The sequence below is a fragment of the Eretmochelys imbricata genome, chromosome 4 (assembly GCF_965152235.1).
Source record: "Eretmochelys imbricata isolate rEreImb1 chromosome 4, rEreImb1.hap1, whole genome shotgun sequence".
NCBI lineage: Eukaryota > Metazoa > Chordata > Testudines > Cheloniidae > Eretmochelys > Eretmochelys imbricata.
Window position 1 is genome coordinate 72,897,126 of NC_135575.1, and position 23,375 is coordinate 72,920,500.

General features: G+C 41.2%; 1 protein-coding gene across 5 annotated transcripts in view; it reads right to left on the reverse strand.

The window, feature by feature from the left end:
• NEK1 (NIMA related kinase 1) overlaps window positions 1–23,375 on the reverse strand; it is a 145,082-nt gene that overhangs the window by 92,841 nt on the left and 28,866 nt on the right. For 4 of the 5 annotated variants that reach the window (XM_077815444.1, XM_077815446.1, XM_077815445.1 and 1 more), the window contains 6 exons: window positions 22,295–22,355; window positions 5,710–5,867; window positions 3,206–3,265; window positions 2,900–2,959; window positions 2,734–2,769; window positions 2,558–2,632 (listed from right to left, as the gene is read on the reverse strand). In XM_077815444.1, coding sequence (XP_077671570.1) covers window positions 2,558–2,632; window positions 2,734–2,769; window positions 2,900–2,959; window positions 3,206–3,265; window positions 5,710–5,867; window positions 22,295–22,355 — 450 coding nt within the window. Of the gene's footprint in view, window positions 1–881; window positions 1,017–2,557; window positions 2,633–2,733; window positions 2,770–2,899; window positions 2,960–3,205; window positions 3,266–5,709; window positions 5,868–22,294; window positions 22,356–23,375 lie in introns of all 5 variants that reach the window. The other variant, XM_077815448.1, reaches the window with a different exon arrangement.

Genomic DNA, 23,375 nt, shown 5'->3' on the forward strand with positions numbered 1-23,375 from the left:
CCCTAGCTGGTGGTAAGACATTGCCCCAACCCTACCTACAACAAATGGAAACTGAAGACAGTGAAAGAAGCACCTCACAATTAGCACATGTAAAGGGATAACTTCAATTCACATTATTGGTTTATCCAAATACTCAAGCAAGTGATACATGCGATGGCTCTGGATAATACTGTACCAGTTTACAACATACAACTGCAAATCTTCTCTTGGCTTCTAGAAAGGAAGTGCATGCTACTACAAATCAGATACCAGCATTGTAGAATATCATCTGAGGTTTCATCTGGACTCATTAAACTCAATCTACAGAGAGAGGTTCTTAAGAAACAATGATCAAAAGCCAAATTGTGCACACCCCCAGATGCAAGGTTTTCATGTGGAAAAGTGTCTTATGAAGAGACTACTCAGATAATTCATTGAAACCCAGAGTGATTACATCACAGACTGGTCCTCTGTCTTATTGGATAGAAGTGCCACCAAACACGTCAACCAGCTTTCAGGATGTCCTACACCAGTGATGCTGATTGCAAGCACCAAGCCTACAATACAACTGTAGACAGTGACTTGTGATGCTACCAGTGAGGCTCATGTCCCTGTTTCTACTACAGGTGACCTTAGCGTTACAAAGCAGGAAGATGTTTCTGATTCAGTTACACCACCAAAGTCCAGACACTGATGTAATGTCCATGAGAGGTTATCTAGAGAGAAGTTGTAGACCACCTCTCAGACATATTTTGTAGCATGTCTGTATATTTAACAGTATTTTAAGGATATTTGATTTGTAACTTTATGTCCTTTTACATTTAAGGGGGGAGGAATATGTAGTGTAAAGGAAAACAGCAGTATTTCTTTAAATAGTTTGTAAGCCCTCTAGCGGTGCTCACCCTGTTTTAGGTTGGAAAGAGATCAGCAATGAGAGTACCAGCATCTATATAGCTAGGCCTTGTATGTTTGTGTAGAGTGAGTAAACAGTCATGTGGGACACAGATGTGCCCGTGCAGTTTCCTCACATTCTTGTTCTGTAAAAAGCAAAACACATAAAACCTGATCACTGCGATCCACATGTGTCTCATATCTAGTAGTGAAGCCTCCGTGTCCTGAACAAGCTATAACTAGTAGAAAATACATCCCTTCATTTGTTTAGCAATATAAGTTACCATGAACACCTCTCCACTACTTTGATCTATGCACTGAGACACACAGTCACAGGATGTGTCTGACTTCCCACAACAATAATGTTCTCAGGTAACTATCACTCAGTAGGAGAGCCCACAAGCACTCAAAAACAGAACTTTCTCCAGATCTAGCCTACATAAGTCACTCTTGCAAGAGTGAAGAACTTTCCAAAAATCAATCAACTAAAATTAGTGCATCAAAAACTTACCCTAATTAATTGACAAAATAATGAGGAAATGAGCTATTCCACCATCACCTCTTTTTAAAAAAAGTAAAATAAATAAATAAAATACCAGGTGCTAACGCAAGCATCATGGCTGCCTCCTCCATCATTTCCTAAAACCCCAAACCTTCATCCTAATCCAAAAAAGTGTCCTAAGCAAACCAGGCAAAAAAAAAAAAAAATCCCAACAACGTGGCCACTCTACCAGCTCCTAATCATCACCTAATGTCTGATTTTGTTTTATTTTAACCAAAGCAACAACAGCAGCTCCAGTTCATCTCAACCAACTTCTTCTCTTTTATACCAAAAACCCCCAAACAAAACTTCTAAAACTCCAGTATCAAAAAATTAAAATAAAAGGCCTACTAAATACTTGACATTTCAAATGCTTTACTTTTTCTCTCTTTTCTATATCTTTAATAAAAAGTTAAAAGAATTTTTAATACTGTATTTGCCATAATAGGAAGCAAGCTACAGCCTCTGCACACCAAACCCCAAACTCTGTTCAATGTTAAACAGTAACTGAATTTATTTAGCATCTTTAATTCCCTATATTCCATCTAAATTAATACAACAGACCTTACCTCTTTCAGAATTAATGCAAAACTTCTCTTCAACCGCAACTTTCTCTCAGCAAGTTATTCACATAAACACTTGCTACTGATAAATTAGGCAAGCTATTTTTCCTATGGACTCGAAAAGCAGAAAGGAACAACACAAAATCTCTCATAGGGGAGGAGCTCAGATGCTACATTGTTGGGGGCCATAAAAATACCTAGACAGAAAATTGTGAGGCATTTGAATGAGGAGAAGAAGGTTGTTCCACGCACAGGTTCAGTATAGAAAAAGGACAAGAGGGAGGAATGGGAGAAGGAAGGAAACAAATGTGGTGTATGAAGGATGAAATTATTGGCAGAACGAAGGAAGATGAAAAAATTTGATAGAACATGTTAGAAATCAGAGAAGTGTACTCAAACACCAAGAAGTTGGGTACATGAAGGGGGCCATTATTCAGTATCTCAGACTGTTCATAGATTAGTACTGGGGGTAGCTCCACATGTAGATAGGCATCTTTCTGTTCTGGAGAAAAGAACGTGCCATGGAAGATAAATAAAAGGGAGAAAAAAGATTGTGCTATATATTTCAGCATCTGCTGCCAACCTTAACTTCACCACTTCCACCTGAACTAAGCACATTTCTCCAGCCTTGTTCCCTGGCTCTGTTTATCCGTTCCATCTGGAGAAGACAAAAAATAAAAGGAAATAGAAGTTCAAGGATTCAATTTTCTATTAAAAATTCAATTTCAATGTTGAAAATAAAATTCAAACATATTTTACCCTTTCCTTTTCCAGTCTTCTCATCTGCTCAGCCTTCTGAAAGTTTGAACAGTGGGAACATTAAACTATATATTCTGAGGTACTTTATGACGTACTACACAAGGGAAGATTTTATTACTTAAAGCATCATTGTAAATAGAAAAAAAAGCCAAAGTATTAGGTCTACCTGGTCTCTTTGTCGTTTTTCCTTCTCAAGTAATTCAAATCTTCTCTTTTTTGCAGCTTCCTGAAAAATAAGTATATATTTAGAATTTATTAATGAACACTACTTTTAGCAAATTTAGATCATGGTAGTTAGTACTCCAATGGCAGAGGCACGCCCAGAAAGGTAAAAATTAAGAAGTTAAAGGGTCTTTGGAGGAAAGAAATAAGGAGGAAAGGTTTGGAGGTTTTATTTTGCATTTTAAAAATCGTTTTATTCTGGTTTTGGTTTTGATGTAGCTTGAAAACAGGTAGATGGGTGTCTTTATACCTCAAACATTTTCCTCCTTTCTTCTCCTGGATTCATTTTCTTCATTGGAGTTGGATGGGCCTAGATAAAAGGTAAAACTACAAATTAGATAGCTCAGTGCATGGTACTTTCTAGATCCCAAAATAATAGGAAAGTGAAGTCAGGAAGTGAGAGAGCAGTAATTTAAAATGTAACACTATTTTACAATACAGCTTCATCTATTATTCAGAAGTCTGCCTGAAAAAAAAAGATATTGTTAAGATCTAAGGTAAGTTCTGTTGTAATTCTTCATTTGCTCTTGACCATGGGTTCTATCTAGTCAAAACAAATGAGAAAATACTTTTGAAAGCTCAATTTTAATCTTTCCTATTAATTTCCCTTCTCTGAGAATATCAATGCACACTGATCCTCTATGCCCTCCTTAACAAGTTGAAGGTCCCTGGAGATGCCAATCACAGTGCTCACTGGGAAAACAAGCTGGCCTTGAAATTTCCAACTACAGAGTTTGTTCAAACTATAGTGAATACTTTATTCTTATGTAATAACACTGCTAATTGGTATTTATGTACAGTAGAACCTCAGAGTGACAAACAACAGAGTTACAGACTGACCGGTCAACCACAAACTGCTTTGAAACCGGAAGTACACAATCAGGCAGAAGCAGAGACAAAAAAAAGCAAACGCAAACACAGTACGATACTGTGTTAAACTATTAAAAAATAAAGAGTTTTAAAAAAAGATTTGACAAGGTAAGGAAACTGTTTCTGTGCTTGTTTCATTTAAATTAAGATGGTTAAAAGCAGCATTCTTCTTCTGCATAGTACAGTTTCAAAGCTGTATGAAGTCAATGTTCAGTTGCAAACTTTTGAAAGAACAACCATAATGTTTTGTTCAGAGTTACAAACGTTTCAGAATTACCAACAACCTCCATTCCTGAGATCTTCGTAACTCAGATTCTATTGCATTTAGAGACATGTACTCTTCTGTTTGTTGGAAAAGGGCCATAGTTTTGTGGTATAATCTTGTTCCCTTAGCTCCCTCTGTTCAGTCAGGCAGATATTTAAAACATATACTTTGCCTGTCACCTTATACAAGGTCACAGTCAATCACTGAAAGAAGCAGGGACAATATGGTAGAATTACACTTCCTGCAGGCACCACTGCTTTGAATTTCTTCACTTTTGTATACACAGTGTAGTGTTTTAGTTTTATTTTAAAGTGAAACTTGAATAGATTGAGTCTTGGTATACAGTTATTTAACAGCACTTATAAATGTCCACCTTCAAGGACAACGTGAAGACCAAACAGCATGGCTTTGTCAGATGTATCTGTATTAGTCTGGCCCCATTCCACATCCTATTGCCAGTTTTCTTCTCCAAACACATTTTCATGCTCCCTCTACTTTTAAAATCCATTATTAAGATCACAAATTCCATTAAAATTTTAAATACAGAATTTGGTTTTGTCCATCAGAGTCCAGTGGTACCTGCTTCGAAACATACGGAATCTTTTAAAGAATAATCCGTTGAAAGGACAGCATAACTAGCTACCTAATTTTGTTTTGCCAGGATTTTGTTACACCCCTCCATAGAAATGCAGTTGCTTTAGAAGAGGATCTACTCATTTAGAGGTACCGTCCTCCTCAGTCTAGTTCAACTTCTGCTTTCTCTGAAGAGTCCAGTACATTATGAAGCATGTATTGCATATTAACAGACAATTCACTTAGATGTGCCATCTGTTTGCCAGAAGCTGGGAATGAGCGACAGGAAATGGATCACTCGATGTTTTGTTCATTCCCTCTGGGGCACCTGGCATGGGCCACTGTCAGAAGACAGGATACTGGGCTAGATGGACCTTTGGTCTGACCCGGTATGGCCGTTCTTATCTACTGATCACACTGTATATTTAAGTTTGAAGGTGCTGAATATGGAACAAGTACACTTACTAATAGAAAAAAATAGATCTGAACATCGAATAGATTAACAAAAAAAATATCTAATACCACCAAGGTCTTATATAGTGCTTTTCCATCAATGGATCTCAAAAGGCCTTACAAAAGGAAGTCAGTATCATTATCCCCATTTTACAGATGAAGAAAGAGAGTCACAGAGAATACTCTGAATAGTGCCTATTAAAAATAGTTCCAGGGGTTCTGCAAACTTCAGTTGTAAAATTACTGTATTCCTAAAACTGACTGCCACAAAATGAGGTTACTGAAGCCATTCAAGCTGCAGCCAACTTAAGTAGCATTCCAAACCAGACTGATAGCAGTCTCCCAAGCTCAGCAATATCTTCTTACAAAATAAGAAAAATAAAACAAAACAAGGCATATAATTGGTTTACCTAAATGCAACTATTTCCTGTGTAGATGTATGTCAATACAACAGATGTAAATGAAAAGCAACAATAATAGGATATTAGTGGACTAGTATTTTAAGTAGTTTAAGTAAGGTAAATCAAATTAGTTAATGAAAACAAAACTTTTGGAAATATATACCTTCCTTATTACCACTCCTGTGCCCTCACCTGTCTAAACTTAGCTAATGGCTTCTTCTCATGAAATTTTTTAGATGCATCACCAGATTTCTTGATCATTAAAGGCACTCCATATTTTGCAGCAGGTTTGGTAATTTTCTGAGCTGGCACAGCTGAAGCACAGATTTGTCCTTGAGCTGGTCGTTTTACTAAACAAGAAAGGAAGAAATATGAATGGTTTGTCTCATAGTTAAACTTACATAGCTAGTCTTCTTTGGATATTGTTGCATTGCTCTGTCTCAAGTTACCTGACCGGTTATCAAGACAAAAAAGTCTCAGACTAGATTCAGAGTGTTCATTTGAGAAAGGGGCACAACTTCTCTCCAAGCCTTTCCCACTTTTATTAGACAACTACCAAAATGGCATCTTCTTCCCAGTTGAGATACTTCCCCTCCAAAAAGTGAAAATCATCTCCTCTCCCCACAGAAGCAGAGCAAGAGAAATTTCAAATACCCAAGACCCCCAGACTAGGACACAAATGTACTCCAGTAGTTTTCTGGAAGTCTTCCTCTCCTCATCCAGTAATTTAAGTTGTTTGAATAAACTAGATGCAACTGTATGAAGCCCATAGGATAATCACTTACACTGCTATCTACAGCAGTTGGGCTTGCATGCAGTACCAATACTAGAATATATTTTAGAACATGTACTATTTTGCCATCAGTCAAAATATGCTTTGGTTGAGATATAATTTCTTTCAACATTTATTGAAACACTGTATAAAAGTCCTTAAAAAAAACCACAGAGTTGAGTCTGAAGAGGTCCACATATCTCTTTTTCCTGCCAAACACATAGTTTGAGATAGTAACAGATAGTAAGCGCTTTGGGGCATAGACTGTTTCCCTTCAAATGAAAAATAAAATTAGACTAGCTCAGTGAATGAAATTTCCTGGTTGAGTTCTGTCTCATTACCAAAGTATATTAATGAGAACAGAGTCCCTGCTGAACTACACTTCACTTTCAAAGCCCAGGCTGTTAATCATAGGTGGTCGAGGCGCAAATGAAGGAGTCTCTGCTTCAAGAAGTAACTTATCTTTCTGCAGATGCAGCAGAGGTTCCTTGGCTGTCTATCAAGTACAAAAAGCTGGCCTTCTGTGCCTGTGAAGGATGATTTAACCTCTTCCTTTATGTGGACTGCCTTGAAAGGCAGCAGATTCTTCTTTGCCTGGCACATAATTTTCATTGCCTCAGAGGAACTCTGACCTCCACTTACTCACTGGTTTTGGGAGGGATACAAATATTCATAGTTCAGAGCGTAAGCCAGCTTCTAACTAACAAGATGCAGAAACAAACTTCCACTGTGACACACTGCTCCATAATTGTCGCTAATGTGTTTCTTGCACCTTCCTCTGAAGCAGCTGGTAATATCAGTGACAACAGTGAATTCAGTGGACTACTGGTGTGATCCTGTGTGGCCATCCTTATGTTTTCTTGCAGCACAGGACTGACAGAATTGTAAAAGTGAACTAAAAGGATGTGTATTTTGAGATTTTGGAAGATTGTGCTGCACAAAGTGTGAAGTTCAGAGATCTGGATGTTTTCCTTTTCCTAAGGTGAGGGACCATAACCCTTAGGTTATGCTGTGTTCCAAGTACAGTCCCATCCTGCAAGGCTTGCTTCTGAAAGAGAGCACGCAAGGTCTAGAGTAAAAGTTGACCTGGTTATCAACATATTGCTTGAACTAACCTGCCCACAACAGGACATTTAGATATGATCTGCAAATGACACCCCTAATATTGCATTGCATCCAATAAGCTGTTCCATGTACTCAGAAGTAATTTCTAGGAAGCATATAGTGTGACATTTAATTGCGGGAGGATACCAATGCAACACCAGCAAACTAGTTGCTGGAGACAACTGGCTCTAGATGACCACTACCAGGAAATGACTGACATGAAGACATTCTGGATCTATGCAAATCTTTACCATGGTGCAAAAATTATGGCCAAAGCTGTATTTTGACCTCTGGGTAAAGAATTTTCTGTGCTGAAATACTTCTTGATTTTGAAAAACCTACAATTTTAAATCCTTTCCATCAGCTAGCAAGTTATGAGTAGATCTGTTTCTCTGGACAGGGCACAATTTGTGGTGATGTACATAAATGGGTATAAACAGAATTTAGGACCGGAACCTTGCTGTAATTGCTACTATGCATTTAAGACTCTGGGAGCAGAGCGTAGATTTAAAAAGTTTTATACAGCAACTGTAAACTCTCATACACAAGTGTTCATTTTGTCTGAGCATGCTCATTTTGAGGATTGTTAGTTGTGGGTGGGGAATCTATTTAGGTCTTCCTTGAGAGCTTCTGCTCCAGATTTTTTCTCTCTGCTAAGCAAACAGTCCTATCTTAAATACCCTAACTGTTGATAGTGAACAACAAATTTCTATGCTGGATTCAAAACTGAAGTTTAAGCTTCTCTGCATCTCCAGCTTCTAATTTCTCTAACGTTTTCCCAAACAGCCTCACCCTGTAAATTTGGATGTGCAAGTTTTGCAATGATTGCTTCCTATTCATGGATGTAAACATATCTTTCTTGTATTCACTGATTTAGGAATCATTGCTCGTCACAAATCACACTGAGATCCAGGAAAGACTGCCAAGAAAGCTTTTTTGCACACTGCACCAAGGATGGGACCAGAAAATGAATCCAAGACCTCTTTACTCCTGGGGAAATTCTGAACCACTGCATGCACACAGAAAACAATGTCCCCCTGCAGATTTCTCTGCTTCTCTGCAAAAAGTGACAGGGAAGCAAAGGAAAGCTATGCTAGGGAGTGGGGGGCTGAGGACACCCATGGGCGTAGTTCGAGGGGGACATTACCCTCCAACCGGAGGAAAGGAGGGGCACATGGGGTCCTAGACCACTGCCGTCTCACCCCATATCTGTGAGCACAGAGCTGCCCCGCTAAAGGAGGGAACTGCTCAGCCCTGCTGACACTGCAGCTGGACACCGCCTCCTGGGACCTAGTGCTGTTTGTGCTCCCCTTGTGTGTGCTGAGAACCATCCTGTTTTCTGCACAACAGTGAGTGCCCATAGTGGGACAAAGTAATGGGGGCGGGGTGGGATGCGGGGCGCGGGGCAGAGCCCAGGATGCAGCATCCCCTTGGCAGCAACTGCAACTGGGACTCCCCCATTACACAGGACCATCAAACCTCCCCCACACACACACACACACCCCAAACCTCACTCCCTCAGCACCCGGACCCCCCACTGAGCCCCCCACACCCAGACTCCCCCTGCTGAGCCCCAACCCCCAGTCCCAGCCCCCCACCACTGAGCCCCAGCCACCTTGCCCCTGAACCCCACCCCCAAGACCCTGTGCATCCAGATCCCCCACTGAGCCAACCTGCACCCAGAAAGTCCCAGAGAGAACCCTCTTACCCCACACCTGTATCCACACACACACACACCCCTTTACACTTGGATCCTGCTGGGCTGAGCCTGCCAGCCCACACCTGATGTGCCTAGAACAGACGGGCAGGGCTCCAGGATGTTTCTGAGACAGGCCTGGCCCCTAGGCTGTGTCAGGATCAGGAGCAGCCCCACCGCCAAATCCCTGTCCCAGGGAATGGCTGCAGGGTGATCTCTCACCTCCATGCAGCCAGTGGCCTGTGCTTCCCCCATGCCATGCTGGAGCCTCCACATTTATTTCGGGGTGGATAAAAATCGGATTTTTTTGATAAAATGCTTTTTGAGGGGGAAAAAAAATTCTTATCTAAAGATAAAGGTATCTTTGAGTTCAAAGATCTCTCATCATGGAATAGGGATTATAAATTCTAATTCCATAATATGGGACAATATATTTATGTATATTCATATTTAAGGAAAGTTTTGTAAATGAGTTCCAATTGTTCATGGATTAGGAACCCAATCATATAGATTATTTAGGTTAATCTTTCTATCTACCCAATGGGACTCAGTGCTCAGTATAGAAAATACCATTAGAGATACTCAGTTTTGCAGTTCTTAAACTGTGGATTTGTGTCTCCAGAGGTAACATGCTTGTTAACAGCAAAAATGTTTTGAAATAAAATAAAATAAAAAATTAAATTAAATATATAGAGGTGAGAAATAACAGACCTCAACCCTATTGTCCCTCTGCAAATTTGTGTACACAGAGTCAATCCTTTACCTCTCTCTAAAAGTGCAAAGTTTCAAAAAGTTCAATGCTGGGGGTGGAATAAATCTGGACAAGGAGAAGTAGTCTGGAGATAAATGTGAGACGGGAGGGACAGGCAGGAGAAACAAAAGTGAAACTGTTTAAGCAGCATATTCCAGAAGTCTTAAGTTCTTTCTTTATTGATCTGAGATCTATCATACCATTCTCTCACCAGAAGGGAAAACATATAGTGGCAGCAGGCTATAACAGAGACCCAGTTTGGGAATATTTTAATGAAATTCCTCTACCTGGGGGTAAGACAGGCATGCCTGCAAAATGCAAACAGTGCAACAAAGAAATGCAAAGCCTGGTTGCCCGAATGAAACAACATCATGAGACGCATTCCTTCTCAGGAGGAAGCTGTGTTGAAGATGATGAAAGGAACATGTCTGAACATGCAGGATCAGGTTGGTAAACTTTTTTATTTCATACTTCTTTCTTAAGGACTGCCTGTCTTCCTTCTGGACTATTCTTGAATTCTCATGTTTGAGCAAAAAAATATAGTTGTTACCCTATGGTACTAGCATTTTAGATGCAGTTGTGATAAAAAATAAATAGCTGAAAGAGGCAGATCTTCCTTTTATAATTTCACCTTTAAAGTAGTACTGAGTGTCCGTGAATGCAATGAGCAATACTAAATGAGCAGTATGGTAATAATAATTAAATAACTGCATTGACTTTTTGTTTAGGAGAATCCATCTTCAACATACAGGATTCTGAAGACTATCCACCTTCAAGATCACCATCATTTTCTATAGTTTCAGAGTTATCTACATAGTGTTTCAGTAACATCATGTATGTCACACATAGCCACAGTATATCACCTGTAGCAAAAAGAAAAAAAAATCTCCATCATCCAGAAACAACCATAGATAAATTTGTGATAAGAATCAGCAGATTACAAAAAGAGGTAATTGATGAAAAAATTGCCCCGTTTATGTAACAAACTTTCCTTTCCAAATGATTGAGAAACCACACTTCATTACACAGTCCAGTCATTAAGACCAGGACACAGTCCACCCAACAGAGCAGATGTTGAAGGCAAATTGCCGGATAAAGTGTATGAAAGAGAAATTGAGCAGTGTACAAAAAGTCTAGAAGGTAAAATTGTTAATCCAAGTCTTGATGGGTGGAGCAATGTCCACAATGATCCTGTTGTATGTGCTTGTGTGACAACAGAAGAACGGAATGTCTTCCGTACAGAAACGATTGATACAGCAAAATACTTACAAGAAGTAGCAGTAAAAGCTATAACAAACTGTGGGAAAAAACTCAAATGTCTAGTATACAGCTTGGTCATAGACAATACTGCAAATGTATCCAAGATGAGAAGAAATTATTTAGAAAAAAAAAAAGAGTCCCAAGCTAACATACAGTTGCAGTGCTCATTTGATGCACCTTCTAGCCAAAAAGACTTCAGTGTTCCAGAACTAAAGGCTAATGTTGTTGAAATTGCAAAATAATTCCATAACAACCACTTTGCAGCAGCGGCTCTGAAAGAAGTGGGAGGAACCAAGCTAACTCTCCCACAAGAGATGTGATGGAACGTAGTATTGGACTGTTCTGAGCACTGTATCAAGAACTGGCCTAACCTGAAGACAGTTTGTGAACAAAATCGTGAAAAAACAGATCGCATTGTCACAGACAGAGTTCTCAACGTTGGGCTTAAGAGAAATGTTGAACACATGCTGAGTACTCTGAAGCCTATTTCTGTAGCCTTGAACAAAATGCAGGGAAATAGCTGTTTTATTGCTAATGCTGTTGAAATTTGGAAGGCACTGAGTGAGATCTTAAAAAGAGAAATATGCAATGACAGAGTTAAATTACAAGCATTAAAAAAAAATGAATGGGACAAGCATTATCTCCAGCTCATTTTCTTGCAAATATTCGCAATACTTGGTACCAGGGTCAAACCTTAACTGTTGAAGAAGAGTTGTCTATGACATGGACATCCAGCAATCATCCCTCCATAATGCCAACTATAATAAACTTCAGAACTAAGGGTCAACCATTCAAGAACTATATGTTTGCTGATGATGTTTTAAAGAAAGTCACACCAGTGAACTGGTGGAAATCACTTAAGCACTTGGATTCAGAGACAGTTGAAGTGATAATCTCACTTTTAACAGCAGTAGCTTCTTCTGCTAGTGTAAAGAATATTTTCTTCCTTTAGACTAATTCATTCCAAACTGAGAAATCGTTTGGGACCAGAAAGAGCAGGAAAGCTTGATTTTCTTTTCCAGATTATGAACAAACAGGAAAATGAAGGTGAAGACTAATGAAGAGTTAGCTGCAGAAGCCAATATTTTAAGTTTCTCATGTTGACCTGGCTGACATATTCTATTTAATTTTTATTTTTTAAATATTTCATTTAATTATTTTAAACAATTTTGACAAAAACAAACCTGATTTTAAAAAACTTGGTTTACCTAAATTCAAAAATTCATATGCTTGTTTTGTTAAAATATTATGTTTGCTGTTGAAGAAAAAAATCCAGAATACATAACGGTGTTTTAGTTAAATAAAACAATTTAAATGTCTGTCTGGTGATGTTCTCCTCCTAATACAGCATGACAAGAAAATCCTCCAAGTATTAATGATTAATCTGTTGAATTGGAGATCGTTTTCCCAGTGACTTCATATTTACTCTCAAAAATTTGTAGAATTTTAAAAATAATGTGCAGAATTTTTATTTTTTTGGCACAGAATTCCGTTAGGATTACCTCTTGCACTCAAAACAAGGATCATACCCCTAGACAATGAGCCATTTGCTTGCCACCAATTAGGTTTTCCTAAATAAGAACAGGGAACATTTTTGGTCTAAAAATAGCCAGAGTCAAGGTGTAGCAAGTTCTATGTAGTGTCTTCACTCTTATCTATGGGATCTTTTAGAAAGAAGTCTGAAGGTGTGACTTCTGAATGTTAGACTACATCAATGGTGGGTCTATTGCTGAATCAAACGTAGGATCCCAGAACTTGTTAAATTTCCTTATTTTTTTTATAGAACATTTTAGCTTAAGATTTAGTTTTAAACATAAATCCCCAGTCTGGTCTTAAGATATCCTCAAAGCAGGAGTATAGGAAACTCTGGCTCTATATTTGTTTGAAGACTTTTTTATTATTATTATTATTAATTATAATTATTGAGTTTTGTGAACCACTGGCTCCATGTCCTGGGAGACTCATGCATTTTGGATCTTCATGTGTGCTTTGTTTTTGGTGGTATGTGGTACTTCCCTTGGTTGTTTACAAGAGGGTGATAAGCATATTATTCATCCTGGTCTGCGGACCTCTTAACTAAGATGGGGTACTGGGACAAATACCTTGATTGGGGAAACAGCCCATTAGATGGCCCTAGGAACATGAAAGGATGCCTGTCTTCTCCTCCAGGCTGGATAACCACAATTTAAGTACTTTAGGAGAGACCTAGTACCACTCAGGGCTTTATTTAGAAATCCCTTCTGATGTTCAAAATGGCTTGTGATTTACTAACTTCCCCGTCATCCATGATGGAGCTACTGTCTGAGGAATGGAGTGCTTATGTAACTCTATTTTGGGAACAGACAACCTAAGGAGCTCCTGATGCTTTAATGTGGGACCAGTCTATTAAAAGGGAGGGACAAAAAGAAAGATCCCTTCTCACCTTTCAGACTCTGCCAGGGAAAGAGGCTTAGAGTGAGGTTCCCTGGTCTGAAAAACTAGACAGGCACAATTTCTATTACACTGCTGCTTCAAATGGGGATTCACAGGAGTAACAGGATTCTCTTTATGCCCAGACATACTACAGTGTGGGAGAGTGGCAGTGAGTCCAATACAGATCACCATAAGTGATCCCTTATACAGGAAAAGGGCCTCAGCAAACAAGCATTCTCTGAGGTGGGAAGGCAAAGGCAAAAATATTTAAATTTGAATTTTACATCACTTGCTCATCAACTATATGAATTACTTCCTGATGAAGGAGACACTCACTTCTGTCTATCTGGGAGCTGGAGCCTTAGAGTTTGCAAAACTTGCCCCCTAAGTAAGCTACAAGTGGTTCTCAGCTCCTTGGGAAGCCTCATGTTCCTCGTCAAGCCTTTCCACAGCACGATCATGACTGTGAATGGGGGAGATGAGATCCCAGCATGCTGATTTTACTTTAAATTCTCATGCCCTGGCAGATCAAGGGTTGGCTGTTTGCCGCAGCAAGGCATAGCTTGCCCTCCGAGTCTTCTGAAAAGCTGCCTATCGCATATCTTGGACTTGGCTTGATGCTTCCTGGTGCTTCTCTACCTCGTTAGAAGGGGGAGCAGAGGAGCCCACTCAAGTGGCGCTGTTGCGACAGTCCTGGATCTGACATGACCTGTAGCCATTTTGTGTATGGATTTAGCATAATCTGCAGCCATCTTGTATGCAGAGCCACCGTAAATTGGTAACAGAAACCATAGTTGGGGAAATTTAGCCTTGGCTTTAGCAGATAGAAGAAAATACTGCAGCATTGCTAACAGGGATAGATACAGTAAAATCACAGATTCATGGGAACAGAAGGAAATATGGACAAGCTAACCTTGTTTCGGCAAGTTTCTTTACTGGGTGTCTGATTTTTTTTGTTAAAAGTTGCTTTTGTTGATAAATAGAAATTATAAAGTTTTTGCTGTTCCGAGGAAAAGTGTTTTAGACCATTAGACAATATTTTAAGAAATTAGAGAGTATTGTGCAGGAAATGGGAGTCATGTTCTGCTGCTGATTAACCATTCCTACCCTGAGTGTGTATCCCACCTCCAAGTCATAAAAATAAGCAGACCTTGAGATGTTTTAACAAATTTTGAAAAAACACAAAAGCATGAGTAAGCAGGCACTAGACATGGGAACTCCCTATATAGTTATGTAAAATGAGTGGTTAGAATTATTATATAGTTGTGTTTTGAGTAAAATAATTGGTTATGGTATAGATAAGAAGAGGAGACTGTTACTCACCCTGTGCAGTAACTGAGGTTCTTCGAGATGTTGTCCCTGTGAGTGTTCCACTTTAGGTAAATCTGCATCCCTGCGCCTGTGATCAGAGAATTCAGTAGTAGTGCCTGATTGAGTCATATATGCGCTGTCCCCATCTCGCGGCACCTCTGAATGTTACGTAGCACTGTGCGACAAACCTCCCTCAGTTCCTTCTCTATCACAGAGTCTCTACCATGAAACTCTGAAGTTGACAGGAGGAAGGAGTGTAGTGGAGCACCCACAGGGATAACCATCGGGAAGAACCTCAGTTACTGCACAGGGTGAGTAACCCTCTCTTCTCTAAGGAGTGACCCTGTAGGTGCTCCATTTTAAATGACTACAGAACAGTGCTCCTCAGGGGAAGGAAGGGGCTTTGGAGTTGCAGTGGTAACAAATAAGGCCGTGAGTCCAAACAGAGCATCCAGTGACGAGTCTTGCCCTATTGCGTAGTGCTCTGTGAATGTATGGGATGATGCCCATGTTGCTATTTGCAGATGTTTATGATAGGTACATTGTTGAGGAAGGGTATTAATAAAGAACGCAATCTAGTGGAGTGTGTGCGGATCCCTGGGGGCAGGGGGATGTTGTAGTTTTTGCTGGCAGTAGCAAAAAGGTCAATACAGCCAGAGTTCCATGTCTCCGTGATGGGGAAAAATAACTTTGACAGGACTAAATCTTTCAGAAATTTGCAAATGTAAAATGCTAGCACCCTTCTGCCATCCCAGGTACGGAACATCGTTTCTTGTTTGTTCCCAAAAAGTTTTGGAAAGAACAATGGGAGATGGATGGGCTGGTTCAAGTGGAATGAGGCAACTATTTTACATAAAAGTTTTGGATGTGGTCTTAGAGTAACTTAATTTTAAAGAATATTGTGTATGGACGGTGTGCCATGAAAGCCCCAAGTTTTCCAACTCATCGTGTGGCTGTTATAGCAACAAGAGGTCACCTTCATTGAGAGCTGGAGAAGTGAATATTTTGCTAAGGGTTCAAATGCAGGCCCAGTAAGGCATCGTAGCACTAGATTAAGGTCCTATGAGGATGTAGGGGCTCGTATTTCAGGGTAAAGGAGAAATCGTTTAGTGATAGGGTGCGTGAAAACTGAGAACTTGTCAACTTTGTGGTGGAAAGCCATGATTGCCTCAAGGTGTACTCTGAGCGACCCAATTTCTTAAGTTCCAGTATGTAATCAAATATTGATAAAGGAGAGGTAGTCACCACTGTTTATCTATTCTGGTACCATATGTGGAATCTCTTCCATTTGTGTAGGCAAGTATATCGGGCAGTAGACTGTCTGCTGTTTAACAGTATGGCTCTTACTTCCTCTGAACAGGTAATTTCCGCTGCTTTGGAATCATGGAGTAGCCATGCTTTCAGGTGGAGTATTGCCAAGTTCAGGTGGTGGACCTTGCTCACATCCTGAGACAAGGTATGTGGAAGAAGGGGAAGAGTACACAGTGGGCACATGGCCATCTTCAGCAGGGAACCATGTCTGTCTGGACCACGTGGGGGCTATCAAGATAACTCTGGATTTGTCAGTCCTTATCTTATGTATGACCCTGGATAGGATAGGGGTTAGGGAAAATGCACACAGTAGAGGTGCATCCCATTTGAGGAGAAAAGCAACACCCAGAGCAGCAGTTCTCAATCTTTTTCTTTCTGAGCCCCATCCCCTGCCCCAACATGCTATGAAAACTCCACAGCCCAGCCACAACTGTTTTTCTGCATATAAAAGCTAGGGCCAGCATTAAGGGATAGCAAGTAGGACAACTGTCGGGGACCCCACACCACAGGGGGCCCCACAAAGCTAAGTTGCTCAGGGTTCGGCTTCACACCTGGGTGGTGGGGCTCAGGGCCCCAGGCTGCAGTCCTGCACGGTGGGGCTTCGGCTTTCTTCCCTGGTCCTTAGTGAGTAATGCCAACCATGCTTGGAGGACCACCTGAAACCTGCTCACGGCCCCAGATCCCTAGTTGAGATCCACTAGAGATCAGGGTTCCAATCCTGCTCTCAAGCAGAAATGTGGGCATTTGGCATTCTGGGTTGCTGCAAAGTGTATGGCTGGGAACCCCCAGCATTTGAATACCTGTTATAGTCCCCACTCACAGTCCTGGGAGAATTTTCTGCTCAACATGTCCGCAGTGGTGTTTTGGCATCCTGGTAGGTAGGAGGCTGAGATGTCAATGTTGTGGTGGATGCACCAGTTCCATAATCGTATCACTTTTGTGCATAGCAAGTGTAACCAGGCCCCCCTTCTCGGTTTATATAAAACATAAAAGCAACATTGTCCATCAATACCTTTATGGTCTCGTTCCTGATCATGAGTAGGAAATGTGAGCATGCACTGTAGACTACTCGAAATTCCAATAGCTTTATGTGCAATGTTGATTCCAAGGGGGACCACCTGCCCTGGCTTGTGTGGTTGTGCCAGTGCACCCCCACAACATAGCAGAGAAGTGTCCTTTGTGAATATTATTGCTGGGTCTGTCAAAGGGAACTCCTACACAAACACTGTGTGGTCGAGTCCACCAGTGCAGAGAAGCCAGTCTTGAAAGTAGCACATGTAATCTGGCATGTTTCACGATAAATATTGTTGCTGACATATGGCCTAATAGTTGGAGACAGGTGCTGGCTGATGTCCATGGGCTGGTTTGTGTTGTAGTAATCAGATGGACGAGAATGACAAATCTGTGTGGGGGCAGTTAGGCCATAGCTTCCAATGAACTAAGGTGGGCCCTGATTAACTCTAGTCTCTGCACAGGCATGAGCATTGATTTTTGCTAGTTATTTGTAAGCTTGGTTGTGAACAGACCCATTTTCTTTTGGGTAGCTTCTAGGGCCTTTTCTTGTGTGGAGGCTTTGAGTAAGCAATAGTTCAGCTAGGGGAATATTATGACCTCTTGTCTGCAGGGGGGAGCCACCACCAATGCCAGTACTTTCGAAAATCCGATGGAACCACAGACAGGCCAAAAGGGAGTACCTCGTAGTGGTAATGATCTTTTCCCACAACAAATCTGAGAAACCTCCTGTGTGAAAGATGTATCGTTATGTGGAAATATGCATACCGGAAATCAAGAGTCGAGAATCAGTCCCCTTGTTCTAGTGCTGGAATTATCGTTGTGAGCGTGACTACCCTGAACCGTTGGGTCTTCACAAATTTGTTGAGTTTCCTTAGGTCAAGAATGGGCCTACATCCGCTGTTTTTTTTCCTGGGTTAAGGAATGATAGGAGTAGAAACCATTCCCTCTGTACTATGTTGGTATTAACTCTATGGCACCTAGGTGTAGGAGATGGTTTACTTCCTGTTGCAGTAGGTGTTCATGAGAAGGGTCCTTGAACAGGAACAGGGAAGGAGGTAAACTGGATTCAAAGCCATTCTTGATAATTTCTAGTACCCATTTGTCTGATGTGATGGTCTTCCATGCTGGGTGGAATGGAATCAGATGGTCTCTGAAAGAATGGACAGCTGTGGATGGTTCCAGCACTTGAAAATGTGGGAGGTATCTCAGGTCCTTGACCAAACCCTCAAAACTGCTGTTTAGTGTGGAGTTTCTGGGATTTTCATAGTTGAGATGGGAGTGGTCTCCACCTGGTAGGGGTCTGCCTATGTTTTTGTGGGTCATATTGCCTCTGTTTGTGTGTATGGTGCAGATCTTGCTCTTTGTGCTGAGTAACATTTCCCATTTTTTTCTTTGTGTAAGTGTGTAGATGCTTAAGGATCGAAGAGTTGCTCTGGAATCCTTTAGTGTGTGAAGTGACTCATCTGTTTTATCTGAGAATAGCTTTGGGCCCTTGAACGGGAGATCCTCGACAGTGGATTGTACCTCCCTGGGAAACCCAGAGAGGTAGAGGCATGAAGCTCGCCACATGACTACAGTTGTGGCGATGGAACGTGCCAGTGTCTGCCAAGTCCATTGAGGCTTGCATGACTGTTCAAGATAGGAGCTGGCCCTCAGAGATGACTGCTTTAAATTTCTTTTTCTTGCCCCCAGGGAGATAAATCAATAAAGTCAGCCATCTCTGAATAATTGGAGTGGTTGCATTTGGCCATTAACACCTCATAGTTTGTGATCCTGAACTGTAGGGTCACTGATGACTAGGCCTGACACTCAAAAAGATAATCATTCCCAGTCACTATGGTATGGATTGGATCTGGAATGTCGTCTGCCCCACTCATTCATGGTTTATCACCAGAGAATTTGGTGTAGGTTGTGAAAACAAAAATTCCATTCCCTTGGAAGAGATGTAATATTTTTTGTCCACTCTATTACAAGTAAGTGGAATTGCTGCTGGATTCTGCCAGATGGCCTTGGTCAGGTCAATGGATACCTTATTCATCCGGAGAGCAATCATGGATGAAGATGATGTCTGGAGGATGTTCAACAGCTTATGTTGTGACTCCACAACTTCTTCCACTGGTATCTCCAGAGAGTCTGCAATCCTCTTAAACAGCTCTTGTGACTGTTTGAAGTCTGGATGTAAGGCTACAATTTTGTCACAGAAACTGTGACTTCCACAGACCTCTCTGACTTCAGCCACCGCGGGGATCCTGGAACTCTGAGCTGCCATGGGTAGCGGGGGACCCCAGAGCTCTGAGCCATCGGTGGTGCCCCCCCCTCCCCCGAGAGCTCCAAGCTGGGGCCCCTGCAGCTGCCTAGCCACGGCAAGTAGTGTGGAGACCCTGCAGCTGCCCCACTGCTCCAGACAGTAGGGGACCCCAGAAGCAATGCGTACTGGACCCTTCACCGTACCCATTTTGTCAGATATTTTTAATAAAAGTCAAAGGCAGGTCACAGGCTTCCATGAATTTTTGATTATTGCCTGTGACTTGTCTTTACTTTTACTAAAAATATCTGTGACAAAAGTTTAGTCTTAATCATCCATTATTGGTACTGGGGGCACGACCGCTTTGTCCAGAGAGGAGGAGGAAAAATTAGCAGCTGGGGTGACCTCCTGATCCTAAGTCTCTTAGAGTCCCTCAGGTGGCTCTTCCAGGGATTTACAGGGTCCAGGCATTGAGGATAATAGGGAATGCCTTGACCTCTGTGTGTGCTGGGAGGCTTACAGTGTCGTGACAGTACACTGCCCACGGGTCCCAGTAGGACCACCGTGGTGGGGGATGGCATTAATGGAGATATCCAGGGATGTCTGTACCACCCATGAGCTTTGGGTCCGGGGTGGTGTTGAGGTTGTTCTGGTGGACCTGGTCTGGTGGTTGTCCGGATAGGAGAGGAGTGACACGAAGAGAGTTTTTCCTGTTCTTCATCATCATTCTTGTTGCTGGAGAAAGGAGGAGCTGACCTGGATGGCGGTGTAAGCTGGTACAGTACCGACCATGATGGAGTAATATCAGTACCCAGGAGGAGAGATTCCAGTGCTGAAAATACTAAGAGGTTTTTTGTGCCGGAGAAATTGCTGCGGTACTAACAGCACTGGTACCGAGGAGGGTGTTGTCGGCAGTACCAATGCAATTACGCTGATTGTCAATGCTGAGGATTGTACGCTATGGAGGCAGAAGGTGGCACCACACACACTACAGTGCTGCTGAGCTACTCGGTGTCACACGTTTGAGCGGTTCCAGCAGTACTGAGGAAGGGATGGTTAAGTTTCTCATTGCTGCTTCTCTCCTAGCCTGCCCACTTAGGGTCCTTGGCTTGCACGGTACCTGAAGTACCAGAGGGTCCTGCCACCTCAGAGGTAATCTGTCTCGGTGCAGTCAGTACCGATGGTGTCTGAGGAGTTGGGGATCACCTCTTTTTGGCAGATTTCCAGGAAGGGGAGGCTGTAGCTGGAGTGCTCTCTCTTTTGAGAGGGTACTGCAGAATGCCTGTCAGATGCCACCGCTCGAGACCAGTGCCCAGGAGAGGTCCATGATCCTGGATCGGATGCTGGGCACAGAGACTTCCCCATCAAGAGGGCTTTTAACTGAAGATTCCTCGCTTTCCTGGCTCGGGTCTGCAGATTACGGCAATGGGAACACTTTTGTGGTACGTGTGAATCGCCGAGACCACAGACACACAGTGAGTGTCCGTCAGAGACCAGGACTGACAACTGGCAAGTGAAGCAGCACTTAAAACCTGGAAGCTGGGCATGCCCCTCAGAATATGGTATTTACACTATGCTAGAAGGTATAATAATTTAAAGAACAAAGAACAAAAAAACCCCACACTTTCTCATGAGGAAAAAAAAACAGGGAAGAAAAAGAGTAAATAAAGACTTAACTAGCTAAACTAGGTTCTAAAATTCCTAATCTAGACTAATTCTTAAGATAAAGGTAAACTCAGAGGCACTGCCATTGCTCCATCTCAAGCCAAGGGCAGTAGAGAAGGAACTGAGAGAGGGTTGGTCACACAGCGCTATGTAACAGCCAGAGACAGTGCAAGATGTGGACAACGCATGTGCGAACCAACTAGACACTGCTACTGAAATCCTCTGATTGGAGGGATGTAGATTCACCTGAAGTGGAGCACCCACAAGGACACTCCTCGAAGAAAAACTCCCATTTTAAACTATATAATGAGAGTCAAAAGAGAAGTTTGTTGGACCCTAACTCTGGGATGCAGCCTAAGATCAAAGCTGCTAGATCTCGGAGACCCTGCACGACCATACTGTGCAGAAGCTGGAACCCCAGATGATCCAATCCTGACTGGCCACTGGGAGAAGCCTGTTTTATGGGGAGCGATGAGCATCAGATCCTTTGCATGTGTACTCTGTTCATTAATTGCTAATAAATATAGCTTCAGGGTATTACTGTGTGAAGGCTCTTTCACTGGGAAAAGGTCCCGCTAACCGATGGAGGGCCACCGGACCCATAGAAGGGGGAGATGCCCTAAACTGTTGTGTTGTACCAGAGAAACTAGAAGGTTAGACCCTCAAAGCTGCAGTGATTCCTCTCATCTCATCAATGCTGCAAGATGAAGTCAAGTTGCATAAAAACAAATAAAAATTGAAGTTGTAAGACAAAAAACAGTCGGGAGAAATTGAACCAGCAATTTGTTCTGCTATCAGAGGCAGAAACTCTCGTGTCCTGAGTTGAAAGGCTCAGACGTGGAGCCTCCAGCAACAACACTGGACCACCACCAAAATTCAAAAATGAAAATTACAGTATTACCAATTTGCTATGAAGAGGAGAGAACCTGTGCAGCAGAAATACTGATTAATCCCTTGACTGATGTTCAGTATTAGCAATCTGCTTACTTTTGAAAATAATGTGGCAAGAGTAAAATGTAACTTTAAAAGTTAGAGGCTCATTTATAGTTTAAACGCGTAGCTTACACATACATGCTTTCCTAAAAATATAAATAAAATAAAAGTAAATAAATAATAAAATATTTATATTTATTCCCAGGTTGTTTTTTTAATATCAGGTCAAAATAAATTCCATATCTGAACACAATCTATCCTACTGCAACTGAAGGTAACTGCAGAGCACTCGTGTACATTTACCTGGTGCAACATGGGCGTCAAACTTGTGGAACACTTTGTGACTGAATTCGTCTGCAATAAGCTAAACAAAAGGCAAAGTTATTTTACTAGCTACAACTTTTATTCATGCACCTGCAAAAGACTAAAGTGTTTCAGAAGTCTTCACTTTCCTTACATAAATTACGTGAAAGTAAAGCTTGTAATTCAACTTTATCTGCAAAACTTTGGCCTTAACTCTGTTAAAACTTACATACATGCCTAACATTATACACTGTGAGATGGAATCAGGCAGCAGCAGAAAAAAAAAAGGAAAAAAACGCAAATACAGTACAGTACTGTGTTAAACGTAAACTACTAAAAAAATAAAGGGCAAGTTTAAAAAAAGCTTTGACAAGGTAAGGAAACCGTTTCTGTGCTTGTTTTATTTAAATTAAGATGGTTAAAAGCCGCATTTTTCTCTGCATAGTAAAATTTCAAAAGCTGTATTAAGTCAATGTTCAGTTGTAAGCTTTCGAAAGAACCACCATAAAGTTTTGTTCAGAGTTGCGAACATTTCAGGATTACCAACTACCTCCATTCCTGAGGTGTTTGTAACTCTGAAGTTTCGCTGTACTTTTAAATGGAAGGAATTTTTTAATTCTTATTTCTTTAAAAACATTATGGGGATCTGTCTGCTTCCTTGTGGTTTATACAGGTCTTGTCTTTTCAAGAAGGAAAAAACCCGACTACACATGGGAAAACAGCAAAACTGATTATGCTAAGTGCTGTCAAATGCACAAATATACTTACAAACTGAGAAAATTTATACATTCAGATCTTTAGATATTAATAGTTACTAGTGTTGGTACAAGTTTTTCAGATACTTTTTACTTTTTTTTTTTTTTTTTTAAATTCGCCATCCCTTCAATTGATTTGCTCAAGTCCCAGTGAAAAGAGTCCCATCATCCAGTGCCCTCACTGGACCCAGAAGGAAATACTGCCTTTAGACTATGGTAAGTTACTGCTAATTAACTCATGGCTATTCAGACCCCATTGAAAATTCTAAACCTATGCTGGCCTCAGGAAGCAAAGTCAGATCACAGGAGCAAACAGGTTAACCCTT